At 37.6% G+C, this 22,129-nt stretch overlaps 1 protein-coding gene across 1 annotated transcript in view; it reads left to right on the top strand.

Moving 5' to 3' along the window:
* Dgki (diacylglycerol kinase iota) overlaps positions 1 to 22,129 on the top strand; it is a 327,861-nt gene that overhangs the window by 180,209 nt on the left and 125,523 nt on the right. Inside the window, exons 16-20 of the mRNA XM_048340285.1 lie at positions 2,392 to 2,447; positions 3,868 to 3,930; positions 8,168 to 8,241; positions 9,991 to 10,102; positions 21,471 to 21,670. Of these exons, the coding sequence (XP_048196242.1) occupies positions 2,392 to 2,447; positions 3,868 to 3,930; positions 8,168 to 8,241; positions 9,991 to 10,102; positions 21,471 to 21,670 (505 nt within the window). The remainder of the gene's footprint in view (positions 1 to 2,391; positions 2,448 to 3,867; positions 3,931 to 8,167; positions 8,242 to 9,990; positions 10,103 to 21,470; positions 21,671 to 22,129) is intronic.

The raw sequence follows: 22,129 nt of genomic DNA, 5'->3' as shown, positions 1-22,129 counted from the left end.
CTCACATGTTCTTCTTCTTCTTCTTCAAGTGTGATGGTTGCTTGCAGTAGGTCAGATATATGAATTGGAAAAGGACTCCATTGCCAGGGCAGGCTCCATCTATGAAGATAACACATGGGTTTCTTATCCTCAAGGCCAAAACATACATATGATTCTCTTACCCTTTGCTTTCTAGGACTTTCTGAGACCTTTGTTTTAACTATCTTCATCTCACTGTTTCAAGTTGACTTAATGGATTTTACCTAGATAAATTAAATCACAGGTGACTATTTTCAACAAATGTGTAAGTGAAATCACCCCTAAACTCTTAATTATATTCTAAATTTGGAGGTCTTATAGGAAATGGTTTCCTTTGAGAGAAGCAAAAAGAACCCATTTCTTTAAAAGAAAGAGTTTTTAAGGATCACAGAAAGCCCCATAGAGTGGTGAATATGTTCCAGGCCATAAATTATAAACATATAAATTCTAATGGTTAACATCTGATTCATTTAATAGCTGTAGACATCAATGCCCTGAAAAAGTTCTATGCCAGAATTGTGGCTAGTATTTTCCATTTCTTATAACTTGCTAGCTGGATCTGACAATTTTTTTTTTACATTAGGGCCTATGTACTTATGATAAATTATATGGCAAAATAGGTTCTCATTTTACCCCTGATTTTATAAACCAAGAAAGTTAATGCAACCGAAAATGAAAATGGAAGGAAGCCAGCCCGATCTGACTGAAAAAAAGTCAAAACCCACATGTCACTCAGCAGCCTCATGAATCCTAAGAAGACCTAAGGGAGAAAACTAGTCAGCTCTGGGCAAAAATGGAAATGAGGGGCAGAAAGCAATAAGTACCATTTTTTACCTTCTTCTGGTTTGCTTTTCTCTATAAATTAACCTTTTGTTTTGTTCCTAGAATTCTTAGTTGAGTCACACAGTGCCTAAGAAAGCTTTGAAATAAAGGAACTGAACATTGATATAGGTTGTTCTCAAGAACCAATCTATATAAGCATTACCGTTTTCTTTTCTTTTGTGTCACTCCTGGGGCTTGAACTTAGGGTCTAGGTTCTGTCCCTCAGCTTTTTGCTCAATTGAGCCACAGCTCCAATTTTCAGCTTTTTGGCAGTCATTTGGAGATAAGAGTCTCATGAACTTCCCTCCCTGGGCTGGCCTTGAACTGCCATCCTCAGATCTCAGCCTCCTGAGTAGCTAGGATTACAAATGTGAGCCCCTGGAACCTGGCTTATTTGATGTGTCTTGGGTCTTCAACCTCTATGATATATAGGAACAAACTCCCAGTGGAGTTTCCCAGCTAGGATCTTTGCTACAATGAAATCATTCTTCAGCCAGAGCATTTGCTGTAATAATCCATATCAATTCAGCAAGTCATCTCTTTCTCTTTCTCTGTCTGTGTGTGTGTGTGTTCACTACAAGTGACTTTCTAAGGCCTGTCACCAGCAAGAGAACAGACAGCACTACAGAGGTTTTTTGCTTTTTAAAAAAAATTGTGTAAACAAGTTCTTTATTAATTTTTATTCAAATTCCTCATATTTAATTATAGCTGGAGGCTGTACATGTGGCTTATGGAAGCCATACTTGTAGAAATCAGTACAAATAAACTGTGCTCTGTCGCTTACATCTGTAATCTTAGCCGTTCAGGAGGCAGAGATTAGGAGATTTATGGTTTGAGGCCATACTGGGCAAAATATAGCAAGTCCCAATCTCAACATAGGATCCAGGCATGCCATTTCATGTCGGTAACCCCAACTATATAGGTTGCCTCTTCAGGATGACTGTGGGCCAGAGCCAGCCCTGGGCAAAAAGTGAGATATTGTATCTGAAAAACAATGACAATAAGAAGAATAAGAAAAACCAAAGCAGAAGGATGGAAGGAATGACTCAAGTGAAAGTCGAAGACCTTGAGTTCTAGCTCTATTATCATCCATTCCCAAATGAAATATAAATGAAAACAGCTATGGCCTCTATTTTCTCCCTTCTTTCCCTGCCATCTTTGCCTCAAATATGGGTCTAGCCTCAATTTTATGGAGTCCAGACCAGAGTATCTCAACCCTGAGTGTACTTGAGAGTTGACAAGCTCTCGTTTCTAGGCTCAGCAGCCAGGCATTCTAATTCACTAGATTAAAGTAGGACCTAATGATTTGCACCCTTAGCAAGCTCCCCGTTTGCTCCAGTGCTGCCAGTTTGGAGCTGGATCTTTGTATCATTGGACAACCATAGCCGTGCCACTGTACCACTGTTGTTACAGTGGCCTGGAACCGAGAGAAGGTCATTGCAAAATGGTCAGATCTGTTGGATTTTCAGGGTGGAGGCTGGGGGGCGAGGAAGGCGTAATGTTGTCATGTAATGAGGCCCTTACAACTCGGCTGTCTGTCTTCTTTTGTAGAAGCAAATCCAGAGAAATTCAACAGTCGCTTTCGAAATAAAATGTTCTATGCAGGGGTAAGTATACGTTATATTTTTAATTATTACATATTACTTCATACCAATTATTCAATATGAATACTAAAGATGTTAGTTGAATGAAAAGTAATAATGCATATTTCAGATATTTATATTTATGAACCTACATAGTCAATATTTAATGTGTTCTAAAGAAAAGGCTGTGTTTTCAAAGTTGTTGTTAGAAAGGCTACTGTATCGCTATTCATCCTTTTCAATTTTTTTAAAATGTGTGTGTTTAAATAAACTAAAATCTGGTGCTCTACCACTTGAGCCAAGCTCCATTTCTGTTTTTACAGTGATTCATTGGAGGTAAAAGTCCACAAACTTTCCTTACCAGGCTGGCTTTGAACTGAGATCCTCCGATCTCAGCCTTCTGAGTAGCTAGAATTACAGGAATGAGCCAGTGCCAGCTGTCCATCTTTGGATTTTTATCTCTGATGCTCCATGTCACACAGGATGATGAAAGTAATGTTGTGAAAAAAGAAACATCAAAAGTAGTGGAAAGAATGAGGAAAGTAGGGAGAATAAAATATCTCTATATCTATGTACATGTGTATGAGTCTTTCTTTTTCCTTCCTTCCTTCCTTCCTTCCTTCCTTCCTTCCTTCCTTCCTTCCTTCCTTCCTTCCTTCCTTTCTTCCTATTTATAGTCTTTTTTTTTTTTGTCGGTCTTGGGGCTGGGTGCTGTCCCTGAGCTCTTCAGCTCAAGGCTAGAAGCTCTACCACTTCGAGCCACAGCTCCACTTCTGGTTTTCTCTTGGTTAATTGGAGATAAAAGTCTCACAGACTTTCCTGCAATCCTCAGATCTCAGCCTCCTGCGTAGCTAGGATTACAGGCATGAGCCACCAGCACCTGGCCTAGCTATAGTCTCATAATCAAAAGTAGCTTCCACCATGGGATTTACACACTGAGTGAGGTTGAAATGCAGTTTTGTAAAATACAGGGATTTTTTTAATGGAAGCGTATTACAGTTGTTGGAGTTTGCTTTCCTTTATAGCAACATCTCTAGGGGTGAGATGGGGAAAAGAACATTTGCAAAGAGAGAATATTTGCAAAGAGAGCACAGTTTAAATGGATACTATTGAATAAAGGGAGCCAAGATAATCAGGATTACGTGGGAAATTCTGGGCTGCAGGTTATGGGTAAATCTTCAAACAGATACCAGGGGCTCTCTGCTTTCCTACCATCCTGTAATCTGAAATCTCATTACAGGTTTTACTTTGAAAACATAGAGAAAGGCTTTGCTTGGTTAGCCATTGCTCTCCTCTATCTTGTAGCCACCTAAGGAGAGCTCATTTTATATTGTTGCTTTGTGTGGCATTGTGGAGCACACTACCTATAATACAGAACCTAAGATTTGATAAAACGGTGTCTTTAAGCATTGCTTTTTTTTTTTTTTATTTCCCTGTGGTATAGGCAGCCTTTTCTGATTTCCTGCAGAGAAGTTCTAGAGATCTATCCAAACATGTTAAAGTTGTTGTAAGTATTGACTGTCTCAGTTGATTTCATTCACATATGGGTATCACACAAATGCCTTCCTGCACATACAGGCGTGCATCCAGTGTACAGATCACCTGTGGGTGGAGTTCATTAAACCTACCTTGATGAATCCTTACTAAGTATGGGGCACTGTCTTCATTGCTGGGGATGGAGAAAAATAGAAGGGTTATCAGTAAGTCACAGGTCACACCGATCACTGCAGAACTGCCAGGTAGACATTATTCAGCCGTATGTGCTATGTGCTATGTGCTGGCACAGGGGAGACATGGTAATTCAGACCATGAGGGTATCACAAAGACCTTCCTCAAAGTGGTCGTGGTGCTACTCTGGAAGAGTAAACCAGTGCTTCATAAATAAGAATCTTCAGGCTTGTGCAGAGTTCCCATTTGCTGTGGTGATCCCTGTCCAGCCTGGTTAAAGATCCTCATCCCTGAAACATTCACCTGCTATTTCTTCCTGTATCTCTGTTTAGATTTTGCACATGCCCTGTTTAGAGGCAAGAGAGAGATAACTTTTGTCTTGCTCTAGCTGATACATTCTGAAATAGCATGAAATTAACTAAAGAAGGCAAACTGTTTCTTCAGTTAAATGAATATTACTTTGTTGCACACAGTTGTATAATAAATAACCAAAGACTGAAGAAGAAAAAATGATATGCATAGAAAAGGTGTAGCAATGTAGCAGTGCTTGGTTTTATCACAGTCCAGATAAAGGAAATGTGATAAGAAGGAATAGAAATATATATGTATGTACATACATACACATATTTGTGTATATATACACATATACACATATATGCAAACAGACAATGCATGATATTAAGCTAGTCAGGAATAGAGGAGCATGAGAAGATACAAATGAAAGTTTGTAACCATCAGGAAAGCATATATAAAACAGACACTCAAATCTGATGAAACCAGAGGCAAAGGCCTTTCTCATTGGTTAGAATAAGCCGTCACTTGTGTTTGGGGTGTTTTGTTTCTTGTTCTTATGTGATAGCATGAAAAGCAGGTATCTGTTAGTGGCTGAGTGAAAACTGAAGTATTGCATTTTTAAAGCCAAAGGTACATCCTAATCCACTGAACAGGAAAGAGTTTCATTTTTGGTAAAATTCTGGTTCTTAAATATAAGTGACACTGCTATTCTATTAAACTTGCCATTGTATTTTCCATCTCTGCAGCCCAGCACAAGATAAACATTACTATCCTTTCTAGTATTTTTTTTGTATTGGAAGAACATCAGTAGTGACTGCCAAGACAGCCAATGAGTACTGGGCAGAGGCCATATTGAATGTCAGTTCCAATCAAGTCAGCCAGATTGAAATTAAACCCTGCATACTTCCTAATCACTAGAGAGGCTGTTGCTCAAATCTGGCAGGCCTCTCCATGATGCACATCTCATATTACATTTACCAATAGGAAAGAGCTTGCAGAGAGGTCTGCATGGCAGAAAATCACTAGCAAAGACTAGATGAGCAGCTAGGACAGGGGTAATATTCCAGGTAGAATATTGATATGATCACATATCTTTAACACGGGGTAGAAGACTTTTAGAAATGAAGTGTGGACATTTGGGATTGTGCCTTCAGTCCACCTTTCTTTGGTATATGACTTTGGAGAAATCACTTATGCTTTTGGAGGAGTTGGTTTTCCTCATCTGTGGGGCAGACACAACAAGAATATCTTCGAAAGCAGCATGTGTTGGCTGCCATGCTGTACCACAGGTGCTCCTTCCGTGACAGTGGTAATGTGCTTTCCCGATGCACAGGATGAAAAGGTAGCGGAGTAACTGCACATTGTGTTAGTCAGCTTCTCTCTCATTCCTGTGACAGAATACCTGAGAGATAAAGTGTTAGGCATTGTGGCTCATGGTGTCCGTGGTTTCAGTGGTTTCTGGCTCCATCATGTTGGGATCTTTGGTGGGGCAGAGCATTGTGGTAGAAGAGTATGGGAGAGTGGAGATTCTCATCTCATGGTGACCAGGAAACAGGGTATAGGAAAGGGTTTGGAAATAAGTTATACCCTTTCTACCTATGGCACCGGTGCTTCTTTTCATCTAGCTTAAGCCCCACGTCCTCCTACCCTGTTTGTCTAGACACTCATGTATAAATGGATTGATTGATTAAATCAACTAATTGATTAATTAAATAAGTTAGTGGATCGATGAATGCATCAATCCACTGGTTAACCTACTGATCTTCATGAGCCAATCTTCTCTCAGTCGTACCACTGAGCACCATATCTTCAATACATGAGCCATTTGGAGGGAAGCTTTCAGTGCCAAACAACACATACGTGTAGATAATAGATTCTTATAGTGGCTGCAAGGTAAAGTTAGAATTTCAGGTGCAGTATAAATGTCCTAAAGATATAAAATACTTATATTGAATACGGGGCCAAGAGAACACAAACTAAATGTCCACATATGGCACTATTTGCTTTGCTTCCCACATTCTTGTTTGGTTCGTCAGTATTTCAACTATAACCAAGAACATAATTTGCAGGCGAATGTCTCCCATTGTGTGCATTGGAATAAAGGGAAGACATTGAAAACTTCTATTTTCAGGAACTGTACAATTCAGTATAATACTACATTAAAAGCTTTGAAGAGTGCTCTGTATTTCAAGATCTGATGAGCTCCAGAATCACTGACACATATTTCCCAGAAGGACAAAGCGGAAAACTCAGAAATGAACATTGTTCTGTCCTGTGGCAATAATTTTTGTCACAGTATTTTTCTCTAGTACAGCAACTCTGTTTTGCATTCTATTAATATGTCATATTCTACTTCTGAAAGTTGCTTATAACTCAACTTGGAGAATTTAAAATGTTTTCTTCATTGCTGTGTTCAACTACACATTCACTTTAAGTCTTTAAATAAACTGGGAGACTTTGTTTGCTTAGCAGTTGAGGCTAGCCTAAAAATGCCTTTGATTAGCATCTAGAATTTACTTCCCAACTGAACTGCATTTGAAAAAAAAAAGCTATTTCATTTATTTAGGATTATGAGGATTTCTGGAGACAGTTTTTGAGAATGCTCATGAAAAATAGGCGGTATTAACCAGCCAGGAAAAGAAGGTACTTAGAGATGCCTTTGAATACTTGTTAAATCTTTACACTTAAATTAAAATCCCACCTAGAGAAGTCCTTAAAAATTGTGAAGTGTTGGAATGCTTTATTCTTTACTCCTAAAGAGAATATAATGCAGACATTCAGAAATAAAGGCATGAGGAAAGTTAATAGAAAAGGAAGCTTTGTACCTCTGACCTTGAGATACCTGTCCTTTGACTGGATTTTCCTTTTTGAAATTTTGTACTGGTGAGAAGTGGGAAAGGGAAATGGACATTCTTTTTGGTTAGTCTCTGAAGGTCTTTAGCATCTGGAAGATGTCACTCTCAGAGAAGGTCCTGAAGGATTAGGGGCTGTGTTCAGATGTCCTGAGGGTATGCGGAAAGGGAACAGCTCCAACAGAGTAGCTTAATCTGAGAAGTTCTAGTCAAGTCGGTAAGAGCTTCGATTTGGAACAGCCAAGAAGTTGTTAGTATTTTGTGTTTTCTTGATCTCCTAATCAAATACATCTTTTTCATCTGAATGACAGGTCTGATTAGATCTGATTACCAATTAGAGCTAGAACCCAGACTTCACCTTTTGGCAAAGATAAGATGATGTAGTAGAGATGACACTCATTTATATTAGATCTTTTTTTTTCTCCAAACCTTGTAGAGTCATACTTCTTGAAAATGGCTCCAAACATGACATTGAATAATTTCAGAACAAAAGTGACCCCAAAAACCCAAGGAAGTGTTATATTTTTGACTTCATGGAATCACATTGTTTTGGTGACCAGTGATACTGCCCTCCCTCAAATCTTTGTTCTCTTTATTCTTTTTAAGGGTTTCAGTGTCTTTTAATAGTAATATTATGTACCTAAACAGCTAATCATAATCCATGGTTAACTCTACTGTGAGAACAGGGAATATATTTGGTCAAATGATTGGTTTGTTTTATAGTTTTAAAACTTGTATTGCTCTCTGGGTATAACCCCTAGTAGAACTATAACCAGCATACATTTTCAATCATGGTGACTCCATTCACTTCAGCAAAGTTAGGGGAAAAGGAAGACTATACTATTTACCATCATCAACCAAGCTGTTTGATAACTTTTTAGAATTGTGACTACTTCAAACCCCTTGCCTTTTCTGGTTTGATTGTTGCAGTGCGATGGGACAGATCTCACTCCAAAGATTCAGGAACTGAAGTTCCAGTGTATAGTATTTTTAAATATACCCAGGTAAGCTCTGTTAATATTGTTTTCATGGTTTGGTGAGAGCTGGGTTTAACTAGAGGGCATCTGTTTCCATAACAGAAACATTTCAGCCATAACCAATGAAAATCACTGCTCTTGAATGGCTTAGTCAAGGTTTTCCAGGTCTCTGTTTTTGGTGTCTTTACTTGATTCATTTACTCATTTCTCTGTGGTAGGTGGTTTTGTGTGTGATATGATATTCCTGGTCTACTCATCCAGTAGTGAGAAATTCAAGCAAGCCCTCTTGATTGGAAGATTTCCATTTAATACTCAGTTACTACCCCAGCCCCACTCCAGCATCTCCAAGAATGATAAATGTGAATTATTGACTGTTCTCAGTCAATGCTAGATGATTGCTTTGGAAAATCAATTAGAGAAGCACTTTCTAGCCAAGATGTCAAATCTCTTGGTATTATTTCATACCCCAGGAGAAAGGAATACTTAGAATCAACTTGTCTCAAAATGAGCACATTACCTCAATGGCGTAAAATCAGATTCCAGGTTCCCAAGCCAAGATTTTGGAGGGAATGAATGTATACCCCTTTGTTATTTGCCCAGTAAATGACTCATACACTTAACCCACAAATAAGCTGTACTCAGACTCAATTGAATTAAAGTGAGAGTTCTGTGTAAATTTATGTCTAGGAAAACATAGCCTAGTGTCTTGACTATTCCTGGCAGTGCTCAGTATAGTCAGTTGCAATTTCATGTCAGAGGTGGCTTTGGCTTAGATTCACTAGAAAGCCTAGAAGCTCACTTGGCCCTTACTATTAGGTTTTCTCTCCCCCTTCTCTTTCTTCCCTTTTTCTTCTTCTCATTTTTGTATTTTCTTCTGGTACTTTTCTAGTTCCCTTTTCCTTCCTTCTTCCTTCCTTCCTTCCTTCCTTCCTTCCTTCCTTCCTTCCTTCCTTCCTTCCTTCCTTCCTTCCTTCCTTCCTCCTCCTTCCTGCCTTCCTGCCTTCCTGCCTTCCTGCCTTCCTGCCTTCTTGCCTTCCTGCCTCCCTTCCTTTCTTTTCTATTCCCCTCCTCTCCTCTTTCCTCCCTCTAACAAGATTTCACTTTGTAATGCTTTGGCCTCTTAGTTCTCTCATTTGCATTCACCAGCACATCTTGCAAATTTCATTTCACGTATTCTTTTTTCATTCTCTACATTCCTCTCTACTTTTGTTACTTCAAAAAAAAAACTTTGTGGACATGTTTGTCTTAGCTATCTATATAATGGCAGTCACAATCTCTATTTTTATCTCTTTTCTACCTGCATGAATAATTCTTCCTTCAAGCATAAATTCTGAATATACCAACAGAGAATCCATAACTTATCATAGAAAGTAGACAAATGTGAATCTTAAGAGTGGTGGGAAATGTGGATAAATAATGAGTTAAGGGAAAACTGGGCACCATGGAATATCTTTGCTGTGAGGTTATGGTTTATGTTGATAAGAACCTCAAGTTGGTGTCTTAGAGACAAGTCTATTTTCTTCCTGTGGAAAGATAGACACCAAGGACATAAAGCTTCTTTTTATATTTAACAAACTTGGACTAGAGCTAGAAATCAGTTGGTTTACTTAAATTTATTTTTACAACAATATATAGTTGCATAGAACCTGTACATAATTATGGGTAAATAGGTGAGTTTTTTGCTATGTGCTTGTTTTTATTCCTCTGTAAATGCATCCCTGGTGATAGCTGTGAGAATGGAGTGTCTGAAAATGTGGTTTGGGTCTTGTCTTGCAGATATTGTGCGGGCACAATGCCCTGGGGAAACCCAGGGGATCACCATGACTTTGAACCTCAGCGTCATGATGATGGATACATTGAAGTCATTGGCTTCACCATGGCCTCTTTGGTAAGAAGCACAACTGTTGTCTTAAAATATATTTAAGTCAACTCTTGGAGTTTATCCCTACCAAAGGATTTTCTCATTTCCTTTCATATTTTTACTCTACTTAAGTAGTTGTGCCAAGGAGTTACCATTTGGCCAGTAAAGTTTACAAATAGAAAGCAGCTTTTGATATGGTCTTTTCTCCTGCTTTCCCAATTTACAAACTTGATACAAAATGGAGTTTCTTGGGAAAAGCACGAACAGGATTTACGTCATTCTGAAAACTGATGTCTATTTGTTTGAACTTCAAAAATAAGTGAATTTTGTTTGACAGTTTCCCCGATTAACCCCTAGAAGAAGAAAGAGCTTTTTATGTTAATAATAAGCACCTGGCCACTGAACTATCCCTACATTGACATAAAAATCATAGCATTTGATACTGTCTTGGATCACTGAGAACTTGAATATGGAAGGCAAAAGGAAATAGGTTATTTGCACCTAATATTACCTTGCTTACTTATTCATGAGATGGGCATATCCATCTTAAACAATTTGTATATGGAAACACATCATTATTCTGACCTTAGTCAATATTCTGTTGCTACATTCTAGGGTCACCTTGTATTTTAACATTGTTTGCTTATATTAAAATATAAATATATGAGTATATTTTCAGACAGGTTGTGACTAAGAATTCTCATCTATTATTAAAGAAGGAGGAACCAATTAAAATTATACTTATTTTATTTTGCATAAATGAGGCTATACTGTCACTTAAGAAAATCAAAATGAAGCCTCTACTTGTAATCTTCAAATAGTACTTGGCTTGTGTGATCCTTTGTGTGGAAGGAATAAAGGTTGAGTTATTATTCTAAACAAACAAAAGCAGATCTCCTTTAAACCTTCCTGTGAAGGACAAATGACTCTTCCTCGGTCCTTCAGGGTTGTGAAGTTTAATAGTATCACCTATTGTCATTAAGGCCAGACTGTCCCTTGAATTGTCATTGTCTTTGTTAGAACTGCCTAGAAATCCTAGAAATCAGTGATTGTGATGGTACACAAAAACAATACTGGGATTTGAATAATCCATGTGCACTATGTGCTTGTGTGATATGTCACAGTGACACCCTTCGTACAGTTGGCTATATACCAATAAAGAAAAGATTAGGGTTACCCACGTCTCAGCACTACAGCTCAAAACCACCCCGATAGCAGGAAGTACTCTGTGCTGATAGCAGGGGATGATGTGGCGAAGAGCAAATGGGATTCACTTTTAAAAGGATGCCTACAAGGAAGAATTATTGGTGGCCGAATGACCATCATCAATAGTGGATGAAGATGCAGACAGCGCAGAAACAGAACTACTTTGGTGGAGAGACTGTGGGAAATTAGGTGATCCAGGATCAGACTTGTGCTTGGATATCAGTGTAGGAGGCAGCCAGACTTCTACCACTGAGGGCTGATAGACAAATGACCCTGCTAGTATCAGTGTCCTGCTGAAGACATGAGACCTGGAAGTCTAATGCCAGCAGGTGGCAATGACAATGGAAAGGACTGGTGAGTTGAAGACTTATTTGGGTGTAGGGACTTCATGGTGCAGGGGAAAGGATGGAGACTGCTCATTGAAGCCTGGGGACTGACTTTCGGCAGCTGGGTTAAAGGGTGAATGTCTTAAACAATCTACAAAATATAAAGAGACTATTACAAAAGAAATGAACTCTGTTCTGTGTATTGTAAATCTGAAATCTCTGTAAGACATCTAAGGAAACCTGACAATGGGCAATTTGAGATATATATATTAGAACACAGATCTTTAGGTGGTCAGATGATTTTCATTTCTCCCTTTTTGTCTTTACTGAGAAAGAGGGAGAAGTGCTAGTAGGTAGAACTTTGCTAAAAGGAAATGGAATACTTAAATTATGCCAATCATATTTTTCTCCTTCCATAATATAAATACACAGCACATATACAAACTAGCATCAAATGTGTGATAGCAACTCTCAATGCAGTGTCTCTAGAATGTTTGCAACACAGAGCCTTCTGTCTCACAAGCTCGGCAGTGGTAATGTATAGCTGTAATTCGACGTGACGGGCATTGGTGGAAGGAAGATCGTAGTGGAGGCCTGCTTAGATCCTATCTGAGGGCTGAGGCCAGAAGCATGGAGGGGGCGGGGAGGGGGTAGCTCATGGGGTAGAGCTCTTGCTTAGCAAGCATAAAGCCCTGGACTCAAATCTGAGACCACCACCAAGAAAAATAATCCTACCTCAGAAATCTGGAACTACACATAACTTAAGCTGTGTGGATGGTTTTGAACATACTGTGCTCTGACTAATACTGGCATCTATTTCCCTGTTTCCTTACACATCTAACCTTATTACTCACATAGCAGTATAGCTCTATATTTTTTCCATTTAGAAATGAAAAAAAAAAACCTCCCGTTTTTAGTTCTGCAATTTTCTATTGGTAATTTTCTAATTTTAAGAAGGTAAATTATATGAAATCCAGTTTAAGATGGTAATTTAAACAGAAGAATGTTCTTATCTGAGTATAGGGGTATATTTTTGAGTTTACAATAGCTTCCGTGTAATTCAAAAGCATAAATAGTAGTCAATAATAGTAGTCAATTAGCAACAAATTATTTTTCTTGAAAATTGACATACCTGAAGTAATTAAGGGCTGTATACTTTTAAGGTCATGAAATCAACTAATAAATATTTTTTACATTGCTTACAATTTAAAATTCAAACAACAAGGAAAATTAGAGAGGCCGTGGAAGAGAGATTTGTAAATAGAGTTATTGAATAAGAAAAAAAGTATTTCTTTTAGATTTTTTTTATCATGTAATTACAAACTTTACAGCAAAAGTCTTCAATTCATTATATTGATTGAAATGTATTCCTACTAATTAAAATGATTCTTCCCTGGGCTCTGTTCCCTTCACCCCCTATTACCTTTTTAGATTTTCCACAGGCTGTAATCAGGCATTGTAATTTGTATTTATTTCTGAACAATTTTCAGCCATTATAGTTGTGAAAGGTTCTTTCATGTTGAGTCTGTTTCTAAGTAATTTAGAACTTTTCAAGACAGTTCAAAGCATTATTCAGATGGAGGAAATGGAAGGCTAATTTGCCATTCAGCATGACATCTAAGGATTCCAGTCTCATAAACTTTAAAGAAGGCACATCCATCTTTTTGCTAATTGAAATTAGAATGTGGGAGTTCTTCTGCATTTATGAATTAGGAAAGCAAAAGGTCATTCAGAGAGAAAAAAAATTACACAGAGTAATTCCCAGGGTTGAGCTTCTATGTTGTGTATAAAAATGTAATGCTAAATATTTGCTTACTCTGATAACACATGGAAGTTGAAGAACTAAAGTAAAAATATTGAATAGAATCACATGACTCAAATACTGCTAATATTCTGGTGTGATTACTTCCAGTGGTTTAATTTTATGCTGTAAGACACACAAACACACATAAATCATATTTCATAACTAACACTTGTACTATAAATGGCCACCAACTCTTTCCTTGTATGAACACATTCAAAATTATATAATAATTATTCATTTATGAAACTTTTAGGTTTCTGATGTCATTGTGATAAATGTGCTATAATTAATATAACTGCTTGTAAGCCTCTGTGAACATTGCAAATTCTTTTCTTCCTTTTTTTTTTTTTTTTTTTGCCAGTCCTGGGGCTTAAACCCAGGGCCTGAGCACTGTCCCTGGCTTCTTTTTGCTCAAGGCTAGCACTCTACCACTTGAGCCACAGCACCACTTCCAGCTTTTTCTATATATGTGGTGCTGAGGAATCAAACCCAGGGCTTCATGTATAAGAGGTGAGCACTCTACCACTAGGCCACATTCCCAGCCCTGAAAATTATTTTCTTATGACAATTCCCTGGGAAAGAAATTAGTGATTCATTGACATAAATATTTTAAAGCCTCTTAATAAAAATCATAAAACTGTTTTGTAGATATTTTACATTGTTTACTTACACAAAAGTAATTTATATAATGCCTGAGTGAAAAGTGACTTAAATGTAAAGCCTGCAGATGTTGAGAATGTTCATAGACAGAGATGAATGCATAAAGTAGTTGTGTTTGTCTTACAAAGTTATTAAAAGTCTTAGGACAAATAATTATATCTTGCTAAGTGAGAAATTTATTTTTATTATTACATTTTATGTCTCAAAATAACCTAGGTTTTGCATAAGCTAATAAGCTATGTATCTCTTTTGTTAACAGGAGATATATTTGAGGAACAGTTAACCTTTTTGGAGACTCATTTATTGCAAATGCATTCTGTCAGTGTGTGCTTTTTGTGTATGTGTTCTTAAATTTTCTTTTGATAGGCATACTTTTTAGATATTTTTATGAATGCTTGCATTATAAAGTAGGCTTAATTTGTCTTGGAAATTTTTTTGTAATTCTAAATAATTCTGATTATTCCAGGATAGGATTGGGAAGACGTTCTTTTGTCTTTTCTTCTTGAGACTTTGAGTTCTGGATTTTATATGTAAATGATCCAGGTCACATTAATTTTGTGCGTTGTGTTAAGAAAGCTTTTCATTCATTTGAAACATATTTTAGCAAGAATTTATTTTTAGTATAACAGGGTAAAAGTAAAGAGAAATAGAAAAAGAGAAACATTTCCTTTTTCCCATGTAGGAAATGAGGGTTCAGGACTCAAAGACTCAAAATGATGTTTTTATATTATTCTCTCTCTCTCTCTCTCTCTCTCTCTCTCTCTTTCTGTGTGTGTGTGTGTGTGTGTGTGTGTGTGTGTGTGTGTGTGTGTGTGTGTGTGTGTTTATCCCAGGGCTTGAACCTGCCATCTTGTGCTCTAATTCAACTTTCTTGCCCATAGCTTGAGCTCTACTTCTTGAGTCATAGCTCCAGTGTAGTATTTTTTCTCATTAGTTAGAGACAAAAAATGTGGTGGGTATTTCCCCCTGCTAGCTTCAAACCATGATTGTCAGATCTCTCCTTCCTGAGCATCTAGGATTACAGACATGAACTGCCAGTACCCCCCTGTCATCCATTTTTAAAAACCAACTTATCCTTTTGATTTCCCTCAATGCTGTTGAATAAGCTTTCCTTTTTTCTGTTATTGCCTCTCTCTTCCCTTCAATGTTGTGTAGATACTTTTGTGAGTTCTATACTTTCACTGGTCTGTCTCCATGGTCAGTATACCAGACCACAGTGTCCTGATTATTCAAGCGCTATAGTAGGTCTTCATTCTGACAATAAATATCATTCCACTTTGTTCTTCTGTGAGTGTTAGATTCTTATAATGTTTTCTTCATTTTACTATAAGCTTTGTAATGTTTATGATTCTCTATGAAAACTTCTTAGAATTTGCATAGGGATTGGACTGTGACTACAAATAAACTTTGGGAGATTTGAGATAACACTAGCAGTACTGAATAGTTAGTTCTATGAGCAGGATTTATTTTTTACATTTACTTAGGCGTCATTAGTGTTATTTAATTTCTCTCAGCCATGTTTTGCAGCTTTATTACAGTTTCCAGATTCTTTTCACACCTTTTGTTAAATTTGTTCTCAAGTATGGCATGATTTTGATGCTGTTTTAATTACTGCTGGCAATTAGAAACAATGTGTATATGTGTTATGACTTGCTTAAATTCACTTTAGTTTTGGTAGCTTTTTGTAAATTTCTTAGGTTTTCTTACACATACTATCATGTTGTTTATGAGTAAAGGGAGTTTTGCTGTTTTTTTTTTGTTGTTTTTTACATGCCTTTTTTCTTACATTATTTATTTGTATTAATTTTTTGCTATTCCTGGGGCCTGAACTCCGGGCCTGGCCACTGTCGCTGAGCTCCTTTTTGCTCAAGGCTAGGGCTCACCAGTTGAGCCATAGCACCACTTTCAGCTTTTTCTGTGTTTACTTAGAGATAAGAGTGTCACAGACTTTCTTACCTGGCTGGCTTCGAACCACAATCTTCAGATCTCAGCCTCCTGAGTAGCTAGGACTACAGGCATACCCCGCAAGTGCCTGGCTTTCTTACCTTATTAAACTGGCAAATACTCTCAATAAGATGCTGAACAAGAATCTCACTGAATATGAAGAATTGATAAGAATAAACCTATTATCATTGTTCTGAGTCTGAGTGGAACATTCTATATTTCCTTGTGAGATATGATATTTACTTGGCATAATTTTTTTTTTTTTTTACAAACTTACTTCATAGCCTTAAGGAATTTTTAGTCCTAGTTCCCTGAGAGCTTTTGATCACAAGTGAATGGTGTATGGAATCAAATGCTTTTGCAAATCTCCAGAAGTAACATATAACTTTTTGCTGTACTTTGCTTAAATCATGAAATCTATTCCCTGTGCTGTTGGGCACTGGTGGCTTAAGCCTGTTTGCTACACAGGAGGCTGAGATCTAAGAATATCAGTTTGGGAACAGTCCTGGCAGGCAAATCTGAGTGACTCTTAGCTCAAACTAACCAACAAAATAAAACAGTAGTGGAAGCGTAACTTGAGTGATAGAGTTTCAGCCATGAGTAAAAAAAAAAAAAAAATACAAGCAAGAGCTCGAGGCCTGAGTTCAAGTACACACACACACACACACACACACACACACACACACACACACACACACCACACACACACACCACACACACGTGCGCACGCATACTTAATTTTCATTTCTTAAATGAACCCTTCTTGTGACATTTTTAATTTCTGTATTCAATTTAGTACTATTTTCTTAGGTATTTTGAACTATAATTATAAAAGATCCTAGCCAATAATTTTTCTTTTAATATCATAGTTGAGCTTTCACACAGCTTTGCTGGTCTCATAAATTAAGACAAAAATTTATGTTCTGTTCTATTTTCTGAAACAATTTGCACATTGAATCCTAGGTACTTTTGAGGCTGAGAGCAGGAAGATTTTGGCTTAAGGCCAGTTGAAAAGAAAAGATCGTGAGACTTTTATCTCAAAAATCACCAGCAAACATAGGGTTCAAACAAATTCAAAGCCCAGGACTTCTAAAACAACAACAAAAAAGAATGTATAAAAGACTAGTATTCTTTTTTCTAACATATTCTATAAGAATTTCTAATAAACCATTTGGCATTAAAATTTCTTTATGGTAATAATAGATATAGAATTTTTCAGATTTTTCATTTCTTCTAATATTTTCTTATTCTTTCACTGTCTGTAACCACCCCCCTTCCATTCCTAAGACAAGTAATTTGTTAGTCATGTTTTATCCTAATTTTTTCTTTCTTATTTTGTGTTATTTTTTCTATGTATCTTACTTTTACATGTCATATGTAACCTTCACAATAGAAAGTTATGGTTTTGATTTATTTTTGCTTCAGATTATTCTCTTTTAAAGAAATTAAAATATGAGAGCAAAATCTAGAGTCATCACCCATGCAGTCACCATTTCAAGAATTCTTTGTTCCTTCTATCAGAGCAAGTTTCTATGTGGTGTCACTTTGCTTGATTTTGTAGGAATGCCTCTAGCATTTCTTGTTATAAAAGTCTGTTTGCAACAAATACTTTCAGGTCTTTTTTTTCTTCAGAAAAATCTCTGGCACAGAGTTCTTGAATTCTATTTTCAGAGATAACAGAATTCTGAGTTGATGATTTAGTTATCTTTGTTCAGTAATTGAATGATGCTGCTTCATTGTCTTCTAGCCTCCATAAACGGTGATGAAAATTCACACATTGTTTTTTTATCAGTATTCTCCTGGATATACTGTGTCTTTTCTTTCTCTGTTTTGGAGACTGTTTTCTTTTATCTTTAATGCTTTTTGTGCTTACTTTCCCATGGCTTCTGAAAAAGAATGAGCAGAGACCAGTGGCCAAGAACAACACATGTGCATTGTTTCTCAACCGTGAGTTCAGAAATCTACAGTGAACAGACGGAACTGTGATCCTTCTCCAGATTCTATGGGGCGGGGGTATCTGTTTCCTTGTCTTTTCCAGCTTCTACGGACTGGCGACATCCTGTGGTTAATATACCTTTGTCGCTCTAACCTATGTCTTCTCACATTGTCATCTTCTCTATGGCTAACCCTTTTCACAGGGGTATTTCCCAGTCAAGAGTCTTCATGATTTCATTGGGTTCCTTCAGTTATCCTGGATGATCTTCTAATCACCATATCTTTTGTTTACTCACTCCTGAAAAATGTGCTTTTGTTTTGTATGATTTTCATGGGTTCTGAGAATTAGAATGCTGGCAACTTTTTGGTAACTACAGTGGTAGGTATTTGGTTTTCTTTGTAGTTACCTTGTTTCAGATTCATTGATCTTGGATTTGAACATTGATTTTCTTTTCAACAAATTGGGATATTTTTGCCCATGTATTTTCTATTCTTTTAGCAATTACATTCTCTTGTATTCAATTACATGTATTGTAATCATTGTAATGATTGCTTACCATTGTATCATAGGCCATGGAATAAAATAAAACATCTCTTTCTTTCCTTCTGAGATAGTAATTTCTATTGATCTGCTTTCATTTTTTGTGACCTTTGTCTTCTGCTGTGTCCAGTTTGCTCTTAAGTCTATCCTGTGATCATTTCATTTCCCCCTCATTATTGATCACGTCTTCTTTTCACGTCTAATCCTATTGATTAGGAGCTGAGTAGATGAATTATTGAGTGCAATCTAAGTTATGTTTTAAAGTTAGCCCATATATGCTGTTTTAGCATTACATTTCCTTCAGTTCTCCACTTCTTCCTTGACAAGATAAAAATACCTCTAGTACAAGGGATAATTGCTCCTAGGCTAGCATTAATAACTAATAGGTTAGGTACCTCCTCATATTTACAAGTCTTATACTATTGCTCTAGGATACATGGTTAATTCTGTGCTATTCTAACTCTGAAGATTCTATAAAGGAATGATTGTCGATTTAAATGGCTTTAAAGCATAGAGATTCCTCCCACCTCCAAATTGCACCATTGAATCTCAGGCAGTGGTGGTCCACTTGCGGTGAAATTGAACATGCCTTCCTCTTTTCCCTCTTCCTCTTCTTGAGTTGTCATGAATTCACATTAGTAGGGGCTAGATACCCCCATTGAACAAAGATGACAAAGATACATATACACTGGTAATCTCAGTGAGAAGAGCTATTTCTGTTTCTGTACATGTTCACTTCTTCATAATAAAGTGTTAAAAAGTACAGGGGAGGGGCTGGGGATATAGCCTAGTGGCAAGAGTTCCTGCCCTCGGATACACGAGGCCCTAGGTTCGATTCCCCAGCACCACATATACAGAAAATGGCCAGAAGTGGCGCTGTGGCTCAAGTGGCAGAGTGCTAGCCTTGAGCAAAAAGAAGCCAGGGACAGTGCTCAGGCCCTGAGTCCAAGGCCCAGAAGTACAGGGGAGATAATTCAATAGTTATTTAAATTTATTTAAAAACAGCAATTAGAAGAGGGTCTTTTTAATTTTGTTGTGATTATTTTTATTGTTCTCATTAAGTAGTTGTAAGAAAGGTTTCAATTCAAAAGTCAGTTTATGAGTATAGTCTACCTTGACCGATGTCACCCCTTCCATCATTTACCCCCATCTTTCCCAACTTGGTCCATACTCTCAAGCTATGTGGTCCCATTTTCATTTATGTGCACTGAAGATAATAACTATATTCTCCCACCCTCCCTCTCTCCACTAGTCTGCTCCCCTCCACATCCCTTACTCTTTTATCTTTCCCACTTGACTTTAAACAATGGCTGGAGATTGCTACCTCAATTGGTAACAAGGCACAAGTGGTACATCCTGTTGTTCCAGCCTTGTGAGATGTTGAGATCAGGAGGATTGAAGTTCTGGGACCTCCATGGTAAAAAAAATCTTTGAGACTCAATGGAAAAAGCTGGAGGTGGTTCATTCTAGCTATGGTAGGGAGCTTAAATAGGATCTTGGTCCAACACACAAAAAGGGCTGCAAGTATGGCTTAGTGGTAGAATGCCTGCCTATTTAGTAATAAGCATGAGACCCTTCGTTCAAAACCCAGTACTGTCAAAAAGAAAATATGAGTAAGCAACTGGATTTATATATGTGGACTTATCAATGTAATTTAGGCTGAGCATTTATTTTCTTGGTTTGTTCTTATCTGGCCTTGTTATTTTAGAAACAATAGAATCATATTTTCTAAAGAAATGTGTACTAACTAGACACTGACTTTTGTTAAAAGTTGAGGAAGGCTAACTTGAACATTGGCCTGTTTGATATCTTCAGGGAATGTGGGTATAGTAAAAGGAATACATTTTGAAGACATCCAACTTTTAAAAATCATTTTGTTACTTCAATTTTATATTTGTTACCCCCCCCAAAGATACAAGTTATAGTTTTTTTTCCAAAAATTCTGTTATGTTGATTTTCCTATATACTACCTTCTGACCTTGGTGTGTTATTTCCAAAATTTTCTACACTATAAGTATCGCCCCATGAGACATGTTTCTTTTTGTTGAGTCTTCTAAGAATTTTATTCTGTTAGTCTTTGAAAACAAGCAGATTATAGTAGTGTTGATTATCTCTGTTGTTTAGGACTGTTGGGATTTCAACTCAAAGCTTACTTGGTGCTTTACCATTTGAGACATGCATCCAGCCCAGCCTTTTGCTGGAATCTCATGGATTTTTCTGCATGGGCTGACCTAAAACCTCTATCCTCTTGATCTCAACCTTCAGGTTATAGGCATGAGATATGGCTCCCTGGCTCCTCTTATGAATTTTTTATGTCATTGACTTCTGCTTTTGTCATTCTCATACAAATGTGTTGCTCTTAAAAGCAGAATTTTAATATTGATTTGAATCTCCCTCTGTGGCTACTAGAGGTCATTTGAACCAAGCTCTTACAATATCTGACTTGATCCCCCAAACTGGTTTACTTTTCAGAATTCTTTTAATCAATTAATGGACATAATTTTGCACTCACTTTTGTTATGCAGGCTAGGAATAGTTTGTAGCAGTGCTAGGTAAAAACAAAAAGCTGACCAGGCTTGAAAATTAGCCAAGGCCTGCCTGCATCCATAAGAATTAGATAAACCCAGTTTAAACATTGGTGAACAATGTGCTTTGTTCTCTCCCTGTCCTTTTTCATGAGTATAGATAGCAAACAAGAAAACTTTTATATTTAACTAGTACGTGTGAATTCAGATTTAACATACATAAAACCCCAAAATGATTATCAGTGGGAACATATGGTAAAACCTTTCAAAAGCTTTGAATGTTTAGGTTCCTTGTTCTGATGGTGGATGTGGGTTTCATAGGATACAGATGCTATACTATGGATTTGGGGTGGTTATACTCTCCTTGGTCATGTGCCATTGATTTGAGGTTTTGCTCTTTCTTAAATAACAGGGACTCACTCCTGTTTTCCCTTCAACTTGTTTTGATCGACAGGCCGCCTTGCAAGTCGGGGGTCATGGAGAAAGACTCCACCAGTGTCGAGAAGTGATGCTCTTGACGTACAAGTCCATCCCCATGCAAGTCGACGGGGAGCCCTGTAGGTTGGCGCCGGCTATGATCCGGATCTCCTTGAGGAATCAAGCGAACATGGTACAAAAGAGCAAGAGGAGGACATCCATGCCCTTACTCAATGAGTGAGTCTGCTCCTCGCCTACTGGGTTCGTACGAAGGCCGTGGGGCGCAGATCGCAGAGCATGCGCATGGTCTGGGACCTCACTGTGCTAGGAAGGGGAGAAGCCCAGGAAGGTCGGTTATTTCTTGGTTTCTCTCTCTCATGGGGACCCCCCTTCCCCCATGCATTTGTTTCTTAACTTTTAGGGTAGATTTACTTGACCCTCCTTTCAAGGAGTTTTGTTGGATGTGAGATAGATGATTCTTTTTCACTACCCACCTGGGTGAATGTATCTATAAAGAGACTAGAAAATATCAAGCAGGATTCTAGGGCTGTGTAATGTGTCCAGAGAAAGTGCGCTTTCTGCGTTAGGGAGAGTTGTGTCAGCCTGTTCTTTCCTGAATGTCCATTGGGAAGAATGGATATTCTGTGATAGGAGGTTGGCTGAGCTGGTCTGTGGCTCAACCCTATTCACATCACA

This window comes from Perognathus longimembris, chromosome 2 (assembly GCF_023159225.1).
Source record: "Perognathus longimembris pacificus isolate PPM17 chromosome 2, ASM2315922v1, whole genome shotgun sequence".
In the NCBI taxonomy this organism is placed as follows: Eukaryota; Metazoa; Chordata; class Mammalia; order Rodentia; family Heteromyidae; genus Perognathus; species Perognathus longimembris.
The sequence above is the reverse complement of the archived record's forward strand: the minus strand, read 5'-3'. Positions and strand labels throughout refer to the sequence as shown.